Source organism: Salvelinus fontinalis, chromosome 25 (assembly GCF_029448725.1).
Source record: "Salvelinus fontinalis isolate EN_2023a chromosome 25, ASM2944872v1, whole genome shotgun sequence".
In the NCBI taxonomy this organism is placed as follows: domain Eukaryota; kingdom Metazoa; phylum Chordata; class Actinopteri; order Salmoniformes; family Salmonidae; genus Salvelinus; species Salvelinus fontinalis.
This window is the reverse complement of record NC_074689.1, coordinates 39,983,344-40,000,124: the sequence shown is the minus strand read 5'-3', so window position 1 is coordinate 40,000,124 and position 16,781 is coordinate 39,983,344. Positions and strand designations below refer to the sequence as shown.

Sequence of the window (16,781 nt, the reverse complement as noted above, 5' to 3'; positions counted from 1 at the left end):
CCATCCCTCTACACCTCCCCTATACCCCTCACCTATACACCTCCCTATAACACCTCCCTACTACACTCCCTATACCCCTCCCTATCACCTCCCTCCCTATACACCTCCATCCCTATACACCTCCCTATACACCTCCCTATACACCTCCCTCCCTATACACCCTCCCCTCTACACCTCCCTATACACCTCCCTATACACCTCCCTATCCACCTCCCTATACCCCTCCCTATACCACCTCCCTCCCTATACACCTCCCTATACCCCTCCCTCCCTCTACACCTCCCTATACCACCTCCCTATACACCTCCCTCCCACTACACCTCCCTATACACCTCCTCCCTATACCCCTCCCTATACACCTCCCTATACCCCTCCCTATACACCTCCCTATACACCTCCCCATACACTATACACCTCCCTATACACCTCCCTATACATCTCCCTATCCCCCTCCCTATACACCTCCCTATACACCTCCCTATACACCTCCCTATACACCTCCTATACCCCTCCCTCCCTATACACCTCCCTATACCCCTCCCTATACCCCTCCTATACACCTCCCTCCCTATACACCTCCCTAGACACCTCCCTATAACACCTCCCTATACCCCTCCCTATACACCTCCCTACACCTCCTATACACCTCCCTAATACCCTCCCTCCCTATACACCTCCCTATACCCCTCCCTATACACCTCCCTCCTATACCCCTCCGCCCTATACCCCGCCCTATACCCCTCCCTATACACCTCCCTAAACCCCTCCCTATACACCTCCCTATACACCTCCCTGACAGCATACACATACACTCCCTATACACCTCCCTCCATACATCTCCCTATCCCCCCCTATTCACCTCCCTATACACCTCCCTATACACTCCCTATACACCCCTCCCTATACACCTCCCTATACACCTCCCTATCCCCTCCCTATACACCCCCCGATACACCTCCCCCTATACACCTCCCTATACACCTCCCTATACACCTCCCTATACCCCTCCCTATACTCCTCCCTATACACCTCCCTATACACCTCCCTATACCCCTCCCTCCCTATACACCTCCCTATACACCTCCTTATACCCCTCCCTATACACCTCCCTATACAACCTACCCTCCCTATACACCTCCCCTCCCCTATACCTCTCCCTATACACCTCCCTTCCCTATACACCTCCCTATACACCTCCCTATACACCTCCCTATACACCTCCCTATCCCCCGCCCTATACACCTCCCTATCCCCCTCTCCTATACACCTCCCTATACTACCTCCCTATCCCCCTCCCTATACACCTCCCTATACACCTCCCTAAACCCCTCCCTATACACCTCCCTAAACCCCTCCCTATACACCTCCCTCCCTATACACCTCCCTATACACCTCCCTATACACCTCCCTATACACCTCACTATACACCTCCCTATACCCCTCCCTATACCCCTCCCTATACACCTCCCTATACACCTCCCTATACACCTCCCTATACCCCTCCCTATACACCTCCCTCCCTATACCCCTCCCTATACACCTCCATACACCTCCTCCTATACCCCTCCCTATACACCTCCCTATACACTCCCTCCCTATACCCCTCCCTATACACCTCCTATACACCTCCCTATAACCCCTCCCTATAACCCCCTCCCTATACACCTCCCTATACACCTCCTATACCCCTCCCTATACACCTCCCTATACACTCCCTATACACCTCCCTATACACCTCCCTATACACCTCCCTATACACCTCCCTATACACCTCCCTATACCCCTCCCTATACACCTCCCATACACCTCCCTATACACCTCCCTATACACCTCCCTATACCCCCCTAACACTCCCTATACCCTCCCTGTACACCTCCCTATACACCTCCCTATACACCTCCCTATACACCTCCCTATACCCCTCCCTATACACCCCCTCCCTATACCCCTCCCTATACCCCTCCCTATACACCTCCCTATACACCTCCCTAACCCCTCCTACACCTCCTATACACCTCCCTATACACCTCCCTCCCTATACACCTCACTATACATCTCCCTATACCCCTCCCTATACACCTCCCTATACACCTCCCTATACCCCTCCCTATACACCTCCCTCCCTATACCCCTCCCTATACACCTCCCTCCCTATACCCCTCCCTATACACCTCCCTATACACCTCCCTATACACCTCCCTTACATCGCCCTATACCACCTCCCTCCCTATACACCTCCCTATACCCCTCCCTATACCCCTCCCTACCTATACACCTCCCTCCCTATACACCTCCCTATACACCTCCCTATACACCTCCCTATACCCCTCCCTATACACCTCCATATACACCTCCCTATACACCTCCCTATACATCTCCCTATACCCCTCCCTATACACCTCCCTATACACCTCCCTATACACCTCCCTATACCCCTCCCTATACCCCTCCCTATACCCCTCCCTATACACCTCCCTATACACCTCCCTCCCTATACACCTCCCTATACACCTCCCTATACCCCTCCCTATACACCTCCCTATACCCCTCCCTATACCCCTCCCTATACACCTCCCTAAACCCCTCCCTATACACCTCCCTATACACCTCCCCATACACTATACACCTCCCTATACACCTCCCTATACATCTCCCTATCCCCCTCCCTATACACCTCCCTATACACCTCCCTATACACCTCCCTATACACCTCCCTCCCTATACACCTCCCTATACACCTCCCTATCCCCCTCCCTATACACCCCCCGATACACCTCCCTATACACCTCCCTATACCCCTCCCTATACACCTCCCTATACCCCTCCCTATACCCCTCCCTATACACCTCCCTATACACCTCCCTATACCCCTCCCTATACACCTCCCTAAACCCCTCCCTATACACCTCCCTATACACCTCCCTATACACCTCCCTATACACCTCCCTCCCTATACCCCTCCCTATACCCCTCCCTATACCCCTCCCTATACACCTCCCTAAACCCCTCCCTATACACCTCCCTATACACCTCCCTATACACCTCCCTCCCTATACACCTCCCTCCCTAAACCCCTCCCTATACACCTCCCTATACACCTCCCTATACCCCTCCCTATACACCTCCCTATACCCCTCCCTATACACCTCCCTAAACCCCTCCCTATACACCTCCCTATACACCTCCCTATACCCCTCCCTATACCCCTCCCTATACACCTCCCTATACACCTCCCTATACCCCTCCCTATACACCTCCCTAAACCCCTCCCTATACACCTCCCTCCCTATACACCTCCGTATACCCCTCCCTATACACCTCCCTAAACCCCTCCCTATACACCTCCCTCCCTATACACCTCCCTATACACCTCCCTATACCCCTCCCTATACACCTCCCTCCCTATACACCTCCCTATACACCTCCCTATACATCTCCCTATACACCTCCCTATACACCTCCCTATACCCCTCCCTCCCTATACCCCTCCCTATACACCTCCCTCCCTATACACCTCCCTATACCCCTCCCTCCCTATACCCCTCCCTATACACCTCCCTCCCTATACACCTCCCTATACACCTCCCTATACATCTCCCTATACACCTCCCTATACACCTCCCTATACCCCTCCCTCCCTATACCCCTCCCTATACACCTCCCTCCCTATACACCTCCCTATACCCCTCCCTCCCTATACACCTCCCTATACACCTCGCTAAACCCCTCCCTATACCTCTCCCTATACCCCTCCCTCCCTATACCCCTCCCTATACACCTCCCTCCCTATACACCCCCCTATACACCTCCCTATACACCTCCCTAAACCCCTCCCTATACACCTCCCTATACACCTCCCTATACACCTCCCTAAACCCCTCCCTATAGCTCTCCCTATACCCCTCCCTCCCTATACCCCTCCCTATACACCTCCCTCCCTATACACCCCCCTATACACCTCCCTAAACCCCTCCCTATACACCTCCCTATACACCTCCCCATACACTATACACCTCCCTATACACCTCCCTATACCCCTCCCTCCCTATACCCCTCCCTATACACCTCCCTCCCTATACACCTCCCTATACCCCTCCCTCCCTATACCCCTCCCTATACACCTCCCTCCCTATACACATCCCTATACATCTCCCTATACACCTCCCTATACACCTCCCTATACACCTCCCTATACCCCTCCCTCCCTATACACCTCCCTATACACCTCCCTAAACCCCTCCCTATACCTCTCCCTATACACCTCCCTCCCTATACACCTCCCTATACCCCTCCCTCCCTATACCCCTCCCTATACACCTCCCTCCCTATACACCTCCCTATACATCTCCCTATACACCTCCCTATACACCTCCAATATACACCTCCCTATACCCCTCCCTCCCTATACACCTCCCTATACACCTCCCTAAACCCCTCCCTATACCTCTCCCTATACCCCTCCCTCCCTATACCCCTCCCTATACACCTCCCTCCCTATACACCCCCCTATACACCTCCCTATACACCTCCCTAAACCCCTCCCTATACACCTCCCTATACACCTCCCTATACACCTCCCTAAACCCCTCCCTATACCTCTCCCTATACCCCTCCCTCCCTATACCCCTCCCTATACCCCTCCCTCCCTATACACCTCCCTATACACCTCCCTATACCCCTCCCTATACACCTCCCTAAACCCCTCCCTATACACCTCCCTATACACCTCCCTATACACCTCCCTATACACCTCCCTCCCTATACCCCTCCCTATACCCCTCCCTATACCCCTCCCTATACACCTCCCTAAACCCCTCCCTATACACCTCCCTATACACCTCCCTATACACCTCCCTCCCTATACACCTCCCTCCCTAAACCCCTCCCTATACACCTCCCTATACACCTCCCTATACCCCTCCCTATACACCTCCCTATACCCCTCCCTATACACCTCCCTAAACCCCTCCCTATACACCTCCCTATACACCTCCCTATACCCCTCCCTATACCCCTCCCTATACACCTCCCTATACACCTCCCTATACCCCTCCCTATACACCTCCCTAAACCCCTCCCTATACACCTCCCTCCCTATACACCTCCGTATACCCCTCCCTATACACCTCCCTAAACCCCTCCCTATACACCTCCCTCCCTATACACCTCCCTATACACCTCCCTAAACCCCTCCCTATACACCTCCCTATACACCTCCCCATACACTATACACCTCCCTATACACCTCCCTATACCCCTCCCTCCCTATACCCCTCCCTATACACCTCCCTCCCTATACACCTCCCTATACCCCTCCCTCCCTATACCCCTCCCTATACACCTCCCTCCCTATACACATCCCTATACATCTCCCTATACACCTCCCTATACACCTCCCTATACACCTCCCTATACCCCTCCCTCCCTATACACCTCCCTATACACCTCCCTAAACCCCTCCCTATACCTCTCCCTATACACCTCCCTCTCTATACACCTCCCTATACCCCTCCCTCCCTATACCCCTCCCTATACACCTCCCTCCCTATACACCTCCCTATACATCTCCCTATACACCTCCCTATACACCTCCCTATACACCTCCCTATACCCCTCCCTCCCTATACACCTCCCTATACACCTCCCTAAACCCCTCCCTATACCTCTCCCTATACCCCTCCCTCCCTATACCCCTCCCTATACACCTCCCTCCCTATACACCCCCCTATACACCTCCCTATACACCTCCCTAAACCCCTCCCTATACACCTCCCTATACACCTCCCTATACACCTCCCTAAACCCCTCCCTATACCTCTCCCTATACCCCTCCCTCCCTATACCCCTCCCTATACACCTCCCTCCCTATACACCCCCCTATACACCTCCCTAAACCCCTCCCTATACACCTCCCTATACACCTCCCCATACACTATACACCTCCCTATACACCTCCCTATACATCTCCCTATACACTATACACCTCCCTATACACCTCCCTCCCTATACCTCTCCCTATACCCCTCCCTCCCTATACACCTCCCTATACACCTCCCTATACACCTCCCTATACACCTCCCTATACACCTCCCTATACCTCTCTCTATACACCTCCCTCCCTATACCTCTCCCTATACCCCTCCCTCCCTATACATCTCCCTATACACCTCCCTATACACCTCCCTATACACCTCCCTATACACCTTCCTATCTATACACCTCCCTATACCCCTCCCTCCCTATACCCCTCCCTATACACGTCCCTATACACGTCCCTATACACCTCCCTATACACCTCCCTATACGCCTCCCTATACACCTTCCTATCTATACACCTCCCTATACCCCTCCCTCCATATACCCCTCCCTATACACGTCCCTATACACGTCCCTATACACCTCCCTATACACCTCCCTATACCTCTCCCTATACACCTCCCTATACACCTCCCTATACACCTCCCTATACACCTCCCTCCATATACCTCTCCCTATACCCCTCCCTATACACCTCCCTATACATCTCCCTATACACCTCCCTATACACCTCCCTATACCCCTCCCTATACACCTCCCTATACCCCTCCCTATACACCTCCCTAAACCCCTCCCTATACACCTCCCTATACACCTCCCTATACCCCTCCCTATACCCCTCCCTATACACCTCCCTATACACCTCCCTATACCCCTCCCTATACACCTCCCTAAACCCCTCCCTATACACCTCCCTCCCTATACACCTCCGTATACCCCTCCCTATACACCTCCCTAAACCCCTCCCTATACACCTCCCTCCCTATACACCTCCCTATACACCTCCCTAAACCCCTCCCTATACACCTCCCTATACACCTCCCCATACACTATACACCTCCCTATACACCTCCCTATACCCCTCCCTCCCTATACCCCTCCCTATACACCTCCCTCCCTATACACCTCCCTATACCCCTCCCTCCCTATACCCCTCCCTATACACCTCCCTCCCTATACACATCCCTATACATCTCCCTATACACCTCCCTATACACCTCCCTATACACCTCCCTATACCCCTCCCTCCCTATACACCTCCCTATACACCTCCCTAAACCCCTCCCTATACCTCTCCCTATACACCTCCCTCTCTATACACCTCCCTATACCCCTCCCTCCCTATACCCCTCCCTATACACCTCCCTCCCTATACACCTCCCTATACATCTCCCTATACACCTCCCTATACACCTCCCTATACACCTCCCTATACCCCTCCCTCCCTATACACCTCCCTATACACCTCCCTAAACCCCTCCCTATACCTCTCCCTATACCCCTCCCTCCCTATACCCCTCCCTATACACCTCCCTCCCTATACACCCCCCTATACACCTCCCTATACACCTCCCTAAACCCCTCCCTATACACCTCCCTATACACCTCCCTATACACCTCCCTAAACCCCTCCCTATACCTCTCCCTATACCCCTCCCTCCCTATACCCCTCCCTATACACCTCCCTCCCTATACACCCCCCTATACACCTCCCTAAACCCCTCCCTATACACCTCCCTATACACCTCCCCATACACTATACACCTCCCTATACACCTCCCTATACATCTCCCTATACACTATACACCTCCCTATACACCTCCCTCCCTATACCTCTCCCTATACCCCTCCCTCCCTATACACCTCCCTATACACCTCCCTATACACCTCCCTATACACCTCCCTATACACCTCCCTATACCTCTCTCTATACACCTCCCTCCCTATACCTCTCCCTATACCCCTCCCTCCCTATACATCTCCCTATACACCTCCCTATACACCTCCCTATACACCTCCCTATACACCTTCCTATCTATACACCTCCCTATACCCCTCCCTCCCTATACCCCTCCCTATACACGTCCCTATACACGTCCCTATACACCTCCCTATACACCTCCCTATACGCCTCCCTATACACCTTCCTATCTATACACCTCCCTATACCCCTCCCTCCCTATACCCCTCCCTATACACGTCCCTATACACGTCCCTATACACCTCCCTATACACCTCCCTATACCTCTCCCTATACACCTCCCTATACACCTCCCTATACACCTCCCTATACACCTCCCTCCATATACCTCTCCCTATACCCCTCCCTATACACCTCCCTATACATCTCCCTATACACGTCCCTATACACGTCCCTATACACCTCCCTATACACCTCCCTATACACCTCCCTATACCTCTCCCTATACACCTCCCTATACACCTCCCTATACACCTCCCTATACACCTCCCTCCCTATACCCCTCCCTATACCCCTCCCTATACACCTCCCTATACACCTCCCTATACATCTCCCTATACACCTCCCTCCCTATACCTCTCCCTATACCCCTCCTTCCCTATACACCTCCCTATACACCTCCCTATACACCTCCCTATACCCCTCCCTATACCCCTCCCTATACACCTCCCTATACCCCTCCCTCCCTATACATCTCCCTATACACCTCCCTATACACCTCCCCATACACTATACACCTCCCTATACACCTCCCTATACATCTCACTATACACTATACACCTCCCTATACACCTCCCTATACACCTCCCTATACCTCTCTCTATACACCTCCCTCCCTATACCTCTCCCTATACCCCTCCCTCCCTATACACCTCCCTATACACCTCCCTATACACCTCCCTATACACCTCCCTATACTTCTCCCTATACACTATACACCTCCCTATACACCTCCCTATACGCCTCCCTATACTGTAGCTTACTGTAGAGAATACAGTAACGAGAGTACTCAGTAACACACGTATTGATCAAAATACCCCCTTGGTGTAAAGTACTTTCATGTACTACTTTAATACATAAAATAATGTACCTTTTTACTCCATACATTTTCCTTGACAACCAAAAGTAACATTTTGAATGTTTAGCAGGACAGTAAAATTGTCAAATTCACGCACTAGTCGAGAGAACATCCCTGGTCATCCCTACTGCCTCTGTTCTTGGTGGACTCACTAATCACAAAATGCATTGTCTGTAAATGATGTCTGAGTGTTGGAGTGTTCCCCTGGCTATCTGTAAATGATGTCTGAGTGTTGGAGTGTTCCCCTGGCTATCTGTAATGATGTCTGAGTGTTGGAGTGTTCCCCTGGCTATCTGTAAATGATGTCTGAGTGATGGAGTGTGCCCCTGGCTATCTGTAATGATGTCTGAGTGTTGGAGTGTGCCCCTGGCTATCTGTAATGATGTCTGAGTGTTGGAGTGTGCCCCTGGCTATCTGTAAATGATGTCTGAGTGTTGGAGTGTTCCCCTGGCTATCTGTAATGATGTCTGAGTGTTGGAGTGTTCCCCTGGCTATCTGTGATGATGTCTGAGTGTTGGAGTGTTCCCCTGGCTATCTGTAATGATGTCTGAGTGTTGGAGTGTGCCCCTGGCTATCTGTAAACAATGTCTGAGTGTTGGAGTGTTCCCCTGGCTGTCTGTAATGATGTCTGAGTGTTGGAGTGTGGCCCCTGGCTATCTGTAAATGATGTCTGAGTGTTGGAGTGTGGCCCCTGGCTATCTGTAATGATGTCTGAGTGTTCCCCTGGCTATCTGTAAATGATATCTGAGTGTTGGAGTGTTCCCCTGGCTGTCTGTAATGATGTCTGAGTGTTGGAGTGTTCCCCTGGCTATCTGTAAATTATATCTGAGTGTTGGAGTGTTCCCCTGGCTGTCTGTAATGATGTCTGAGTGTTGGAGTGTTCCCCTGGCTATCTGTAAATGATATCTGAGTGTTGGAGTGTTCCCCTGGCTATCTGTAATGATGTCTGAGTGTTGGAGTGTTCCCCTGGCTATCTGTAAATGATATCTGAGTGTTGGAGTGTTCCCCTGGCTATCTGTAATGATGTCTGAGTGTTGGAGTGTTCCCCTGGCTATCTGTAAATGATATCTTAGTGTTGGAGTGTGCCCTGGCTATCTGTAATGATGTCTGAGTGTTGGAGTGTGGCCCTGGCCATCTGTAAATTATGTCTGAGTGTTGGAGTGTGCCCCTGGCTATCTGTAATGATGTCTGAGTGTTGGAGTGTGCCCCTGGCTATCTGTAAATGATGTCTGAGTGTTGGAATGTTCCCCTGGCTATCTGTAATGATGTCTGAGTGTTGGAGTGTTCCCCTGGCTATCTGTGATGATGTCTGAGTGTTGGAGTGTTCCCCTGGCTATCTGTAATGATGTCTGAGTGTTGGAGTGTGCCCCTGGCTATCTGTAAACAATGTCTGAGTGTTGGAGTGTTCCCCTGGCTGTCTGTAATGATGTCTGAGTGTTGGAGTGTGGCCCCTGGCTATCTGTAAATGATGTCTGAGTGTTGGAGTGTGGCCCCTGGCTATCTGTAATGATGTCTGAGTGTTCCCCTGGCTATCTGTAAATGATATCTGAGTGTTGGAGTGTTCCCCTGGCTGTCTGTAATGATGTCTGAGTGTTGGAGTGTTCCACTGGCTATCTGTAAATTATATCTGAGTGTTGGAGTGTTCCCCTGGCTGTCTGTAATGGTGTCTGAGTGTTGGAGTGTTCCCCTGGCTATCTGTAAATGATATCTGAGTGTTGGAGTGTTCCCCTGGCTATCTGTAATGATGTCTGAGTGTTGGAGTGTTCCCCTGGCTATCTGTAAATGATATCTGAGTGTTGGAGTGTTCCCCTGGCTATCTGTAATGATGTCTGAGTGTTGGAGTGTTCCCCTGGCTATCTGTAAATGATATCTTAGTGTTGGAGTGTGCCCTGGTTATCTGTAATGATGTCTGAGTGTTGGAGTGTGGCCCTGGCCATCTGTAAATTATGTCTGAGTGTTGGAGTGTGCCCCTGGCTATCTGTAAATGATGTCTGAGTGTTGGGGTGTCCCCCTGGCTGTCTGTAAATGATGTCTGAGTGTTGGAGTGTGTCCCTGGCTATCTGTAAATGATGTCTGAGTGTTGGAGTGTGCCCCTGGCTATCTGTAAATGATGTCTGAGTGTTGGAGTGTTCCCCTGGCTATCTGTAAATGATGTCTGAGTGTTGGAGTGTTCCCCTGGCTATCTGTAAATTATGTCTGAGTGTTGAAGTGTGCCCCTGGCTATCTGTAATGATGTCTGAGTGTTGGAGTGTGTCCCTGGCTATCTGTAAAATGTCTGAGTGTTGGAGTGTGCCCCTGGCTATCTGTAATGATGTCTGAGTGTTGGAGTGTGTCCCTGGCTATCTGTAAATGATGTCTGGGTGTTGGAGTGTGTCCCTGAATATCTGTAAATGATGTCTGAGTGTTGGAGTGTGTCCCTGGCTATCTGTAATGATGTCTGGGTTTTGGAGTGTTCCCCTGGCTATCTGTAAATGATGTCTGGGTGTTGGAGTGTTCCCCTGGCTATCTGTAATGATGTCTGAGTGTTGGAGTGTTCCCCTGGCTATCTGTAAATGATGTCTGAGTGTTGGAGTCTGGCCCCTGGCTATCTGTAAATTATGTTGGAGTGTTGGAGTGTGCCCCTGGCTATCTATAAATGATGTCTGAGTGTTGGAGTGTTCCCCTGGCTATCTGTAATGATGTCTGGGTTTTGGAGTGTTCCCCTGGCTATCTGTAAATTATGTCTGAGTGTTGGAGTGTTCCCCTGGCTATCTGTAATGATGTCTGAGTGTTGGAGTGTGCCCCTGGCTATCTGTAATGATGTCTGGGTTTTGGAGTGTTCCCCTGGCTATCTGTAAATTATGTCTGAGTGTTGGAGTGTTCCCCTGGCTATCTGTAATGATGTCTGAGTGTTGGAGTGTGCCCCTGGCTATCTGTACATGATGTCGGAGTGTTGGAGTGTTCCCCTGGCTATCTGTAAATTATGTCTGAGTGTTGGAGTGTTCCCCTGGCAATCTGTAATGATGTCTGAGTGTTGGAGTGTGCCCCTGGCTATCTGTAATGGTGTCTGAGTGTTGGAGTGTTCCCCTGGCTATCTGTAATGATGTCTGAGTGTTGGAGTGTGGCCCCTGGCTATCTGTAAATGATGTCTGAGTGTTGGAGTGTGCACCTGGCTATCTGTAAATGATGTCTGAGTGTTGGAGTGTGTCCCTGGCTATCTGTAAATTATGTCTGAGTGTTGGAGTGTTCCCCTGGCTATCTGTAAATGATGTCTGAGTGTTGGAGTGTGCCCCTGGCTATCTGTAAATAATATCTGAGTGTTGGAGTGTGTCCCTGGCTATCTGTAAATGATGTCTGAGTGTTGGAGTGTGTCCCTGGCTATCTGTAAATGATGTTGGAGTGTGCCCCTGGCTATCTGTAAATGATGTCTGAGTGTTGGAGTGTGTCCCTGGCTATCTGTAATTGATGTCTGAGTGTTGGAGTGTGGCCCTGGCTATCTGTAAATGATGTCTGAGTGTTGGAGTTTGCCCATGGCTATTTGTAATGATGTCTGAGTGTTGGAGTGTGTCCCTGGCTATCTGTAAAATGTCTGAGTGTTGGAGTGTGGCTCCTGGCTATCTGTAATGATGTTGGAGTGTTGGAGTGTGGCTCCTGGCTATCTGTAATGATGTCTGAGTGTTGGAGTGTGTCCCTGGCTATTTGTAAAATGTCTGAGTGTTGGAGTGTGCCCCTGGCTATCTGTAATGATGTCTGAGTGTTGGAGTGTGCCCCTGGCTATCTGTAAATGATGTCTGAGTGTTGGAATGTTCCCCTGGCTATCTGTAATGATGTCTGAGTGTTGGAGTGTTCCCCTGGCTATCTGTGATGATGTCTGAGTGTTGGAGTGTTCCCCTGGCTATCTGTAATGATGTCTGAGTGTTGGAGTGTGCCCCTGGCTATCTGTAAACAATGTCTGAGTGTTGGAGTGTTCCCCTGGCTGTCTGTAATGATGTCTGAGTGTTGGAGTGTGGCCCCTGGCTATCTGTAAATGATGTCTGAGTGTTGGAGTGTGGCCCCTGGCTATCTGTAATGATGTCTGAGTGTTGGAGTGTGCCCTGGCTATCTGTAATGATGTCTGAGTGTTGGAGTGTGGCCCTGGCCATCTGTAAATTATGTCTGAGTGTTGGAGTGTGCCCCTGGCTATCTGTAAATGATGTCTGAGTGTTGGGGTGTCCCCCTGGCTGTCTGTAAATGATGTCTGAGTGTTGGAGTGTGTCCCTGGCTATCTGTAAATAATGTCTGAGTGTTGGAGTGTGCCCCTGGCTATCTGTAAATGATGTCTGAGTGTTGGAGTGTTCCCCTGGCTATCTGTAAATGATGTCTGAGTGTTGGAGTGTTCCCCTGGCTATCTGTAAATTATGTCTGAGTGTTGGAGTGTGGCCCTGGCCATCTGTAAATTATGTCTGAGTGTTGGAGTGTGCCCCTGGCTATCTGTAAATGATGTCTGAGTGTTGGGGTGTCCCCCTGGCTGTCTGTAAATGATGTCTGAGTGTTGGAGTGTGTCCCTGGCTATCTGTAAATAATGTCTGAGTGTTGGAGTGTGCCCCTGGCTATCTGTAAATGATGTCTGAGTGTTGGAGTGTTCCCCTGGCTATCTGTAAATGATGTCTGAGTGTTGGAGTGTTCCCCTGGCTATCTGTAAATTATGTCTGAGTGTTGAAGTGTGCCCCTGGCTATCTGTAATGATGTCTGAGTGTTGGAGTGTGTCCCTGGCTATCTGTAAAATGTCTGAGTGTTGGAGTGTGCCCCTGGCTATCTGTAATGATGACTGAGTGTTGGAGTGTGTCCCTGGCTATCTGTAAATGATGTCTGGGTGTTGGAGTGTGTCCCTGAATATCTGTAAATGATGTCTGAGTGTTGGAGTGTGTCCCTGGCTATCTGTAATGATGTCTGGGTTTTGGAGTGTTCCCCTGGCTATCTGTAAATGATGTCTGGGTGTTGGAGTGTTCCCCTGGCTATCTGTAATGATGTCTGAGTGTTGGAGTGTTCCCCTGGCTATCTGTAAATGATGTCTGAGTGTTGGAGTCTGGCCCCTGGCTATCTGTAAATTATGTTGGAGTGTTGGAGTGTGCCCCTGGCTATCTATAAATGATGTCTGAGTGTTGGAGTGTTCCCCTGGCTATCTGTAATGATGTCTGGGTTTTGGAGTGTTCCCCTGGCTATCTGTAAATTATGTCTGAGTGTTGGAGTGTTCCCCTGGCTATCTGTAATGATGTCTGAGTGTTGGAGTGTGCCCCTGGCTATCTGTAATGATGTCTGGGTTTTGGAGTGTTCCCCTGGCTATCTGTAAATTATGTCTGAGTGTTGGAGTGTTCCCCTGGCTATCTGTAATGATGTCTGAGTGTTGGAGTGTGCCCCTGGCTATCTGTACATGATGTCGGAGTGTTGGAGTGTTCCCCTGGCTATCTGTAAATTATGTCTGAGTGTTGGAGTGTTCCCCTGGCAATCTGTAATGATGTCTGAGTGTTGGAGTGTTCCCCTGGCTATCTGTAATGATGTCTGAGTGTTGGAGTGTGGCCCCTGGCTATCTGTAAATGATGTCTGAGTGTTGGAGTGTGCACCTGGCTATCTGTAAATGATGTCTGAGTGTTGGAGTGTGTCCCTGGCTATCTGTAAATTATGTCTGAGTGTTGGAGTGTTCCCCTGGCTATCTGTAAATGATGTCTGAGTGTTGGAGTGTGCCCCTGGCTATCTGTAAATAATATCTGAGTGTTGGAGTGTGTCCCTGGCTATCTGTAAATGATGTCTGAGTGTTGGAGTGTGTCCCTGGCTATCTGTAAATGATGTTGGAGTGTGCCCCTGGCTATCTGTAAATGATGTCTGAGTGTTGGAGTGTGTCCCTGGCTATCTGTAAATGATGTCTGAGTGTTGGAGTGTGGCCCTGGCTATCTGTAAATGATGTCTGAGTGTTGGAGTTTGCCCATGGCTATTTGTAATGATGTCTGAGTGTTGGAGTGTGTCCCTGGCTATCTGTAAAATGTCTGAGTGTTGGAGTGTGGCTCCTGGCTATCTGTAATGATGTTGGAGTGTTGGAGTGTGGCTCCTGGCTATCTGTAATGATGTCTGAGTGTTGGAGTGTGTCCCTGGCTATTTGTAAAATGTCTGAGTGTTGGAGTGTGCCCCTGGCTATCTGTAATGATGTCTGAGTGTTGGGAGTGTGTCCCTGTCTATCTGTAAATAATGTCTGAGTGTTGGGAGTGTGTCCCTGAATATCTGTAAATGATGTCTGAGTGTTAGAGTGTTCCCCTGGCTATCTGTAAATGATGTCTGAGTGTTGGAGTGTGCCCCTGGCTATCTGTAAATAATGTCTGAGTGTTGGAGTGTGGCCCCTGGCTATCTGTAAATGATGTCTTAGTGTTGGAGTGTGTCCCTGGCTATCTGTAAATGATGTCTGAGTGTTGAGTGTTCCCCTGGTTATCTGTAAATAATGTCTGAGTGTTGGAGTGTGCCCCTTTACTTTCTATTAAGGAATGTTTACTTTTACTCAAGTATGACAAAAAAAAACAATTCACCACTGCCCCCCCTCTCTCCTCCCCCCTTCTCTCTCTCTCTCTCTATATCTCTACTCTCCCTCTTTCTCTCGCTCCCCCCGCCCTCTCTCTCTATATATATATTTCTCTCCCTCTTTCTCTCGCTCCCCCCGCCCTCTCTCTCTCTCCAGGGTGGTGGCTGTCGGTTCCACAGGTATAACTGCTCACTAGATTCTCCCAGGAAGGGATGGAGCTTCATGCACCCAGGCCGTCTGACACACCTTCACGAAGGCCTGCCCACCACCAACGGAACCCGCTACATCGCTGTCTCCTTCATCGACCCTTGAACTCTACACTACGCTAAGCATAGGATTTGATCAGGTTTCATTTGTTTTTGTTTGTTTTTGTTGTAGCTGATATGATCTGTTTTGTTTTGTTTTTGTTTTGGTTGATGTCATCTATTTTGTTTTGTAATGATAAAGTGCCTTATGTTGTACTTTATACGTTTTACTGATGCCAGTTACTGTACAAATACATACATAAATAGTTTAAAAAGACAAAGGAATTGTGGGTAATGTCATGCCCGAGTCAGACGATCTCCTTCATATGAAACTCTCTGTCAAACAGAGTGTGGTGCCTTAAAAGGGACGTGGTGTAATCACTGTCGGTCAGCGGTTTAGGTAAAGCTTCATTCTTCATCTTCAAATCACTCATACTGTAATAATCGTTATTTATTGGTCAGCAATCCAACCCATACTCTTAAGGAAAAATCTATGTGTTAAGGATTAACGCCAATGGGAATTCCTGGCTTTTCTTAGCTGTTTTAATTCAATTACCTGTTTGTATGTTTCACATAAAGTTTTCTAGTTTTGAAACCATTTTCCATGTTCTGTCTGTGACCTACATGCCCAAATAAAGATATTTACATTTTGGTAACTTTGCACACCAGATAATAAAATATATGACTTCGTAATTTAATATGAATTCTGGAAATCTAGTTCGATATTGTCCAAAAATATTTTACTTGACATGATTTTGTTTTGAATCGCAGGACAATAAGACGTTAACGGCGTTTCGTTCCTAAACTGAAAGATTTTAGAGATGTTTACGTCCTCTGAAAGTTGTTTGTGAATGAACTTTGAACCTCAAAGTTCAAAGTGCTTAACTTATTGATGGAAATGGAATAAAATCTGTTAAAAAAAAAACAAAACATGAATAGCGATTTATTTTTTCTTCTTCACTTCCCTTCAACTGCATTTTGTTTGGATAAATGATCCTTGATGACAGAGTACCCAGTCAACAGGAGACGTGGAAGATCTAGCTACGAACAGCTTGTAGTTTCCCCCTGTCACCTCTATTAGCTTGAAGCCATCCGTCGACACCATTCAATTCTCTTTTTCTCTGCTTCAAGGAAAAG

General features: G+C 49.4%; 1 protein-coding gene across 2 annotated transcripts in view; it reads left to right on the top strand.

Moving 5' to 3' along the window:
- The window catches only part of LOC129823271 (procollagen-lysine,2-oxoglutarate 5-dioxygenase 2-like), a 213,219-nt gene extending 196,657 nt beyond the window's left edge, over positions 1–16,562 (top strand). For both annotated transcript variants that reach the window (XM_055882196.1, XM_055882195.1), the window contains one exon: positions 15,556–16,562. In XM_055882196.1, the coding sequence (XP_055738171.1) occupies positions 15,556–15,711 (156 nt within the window). In that variant the 3' untranslated portion in view covers positions 15,712–16,562. The remainder of the gene's footprint in view (positions 1–15,555) is intronic.
- Positions 16,563–16,781: the final 219 nt, after the last annotated feature.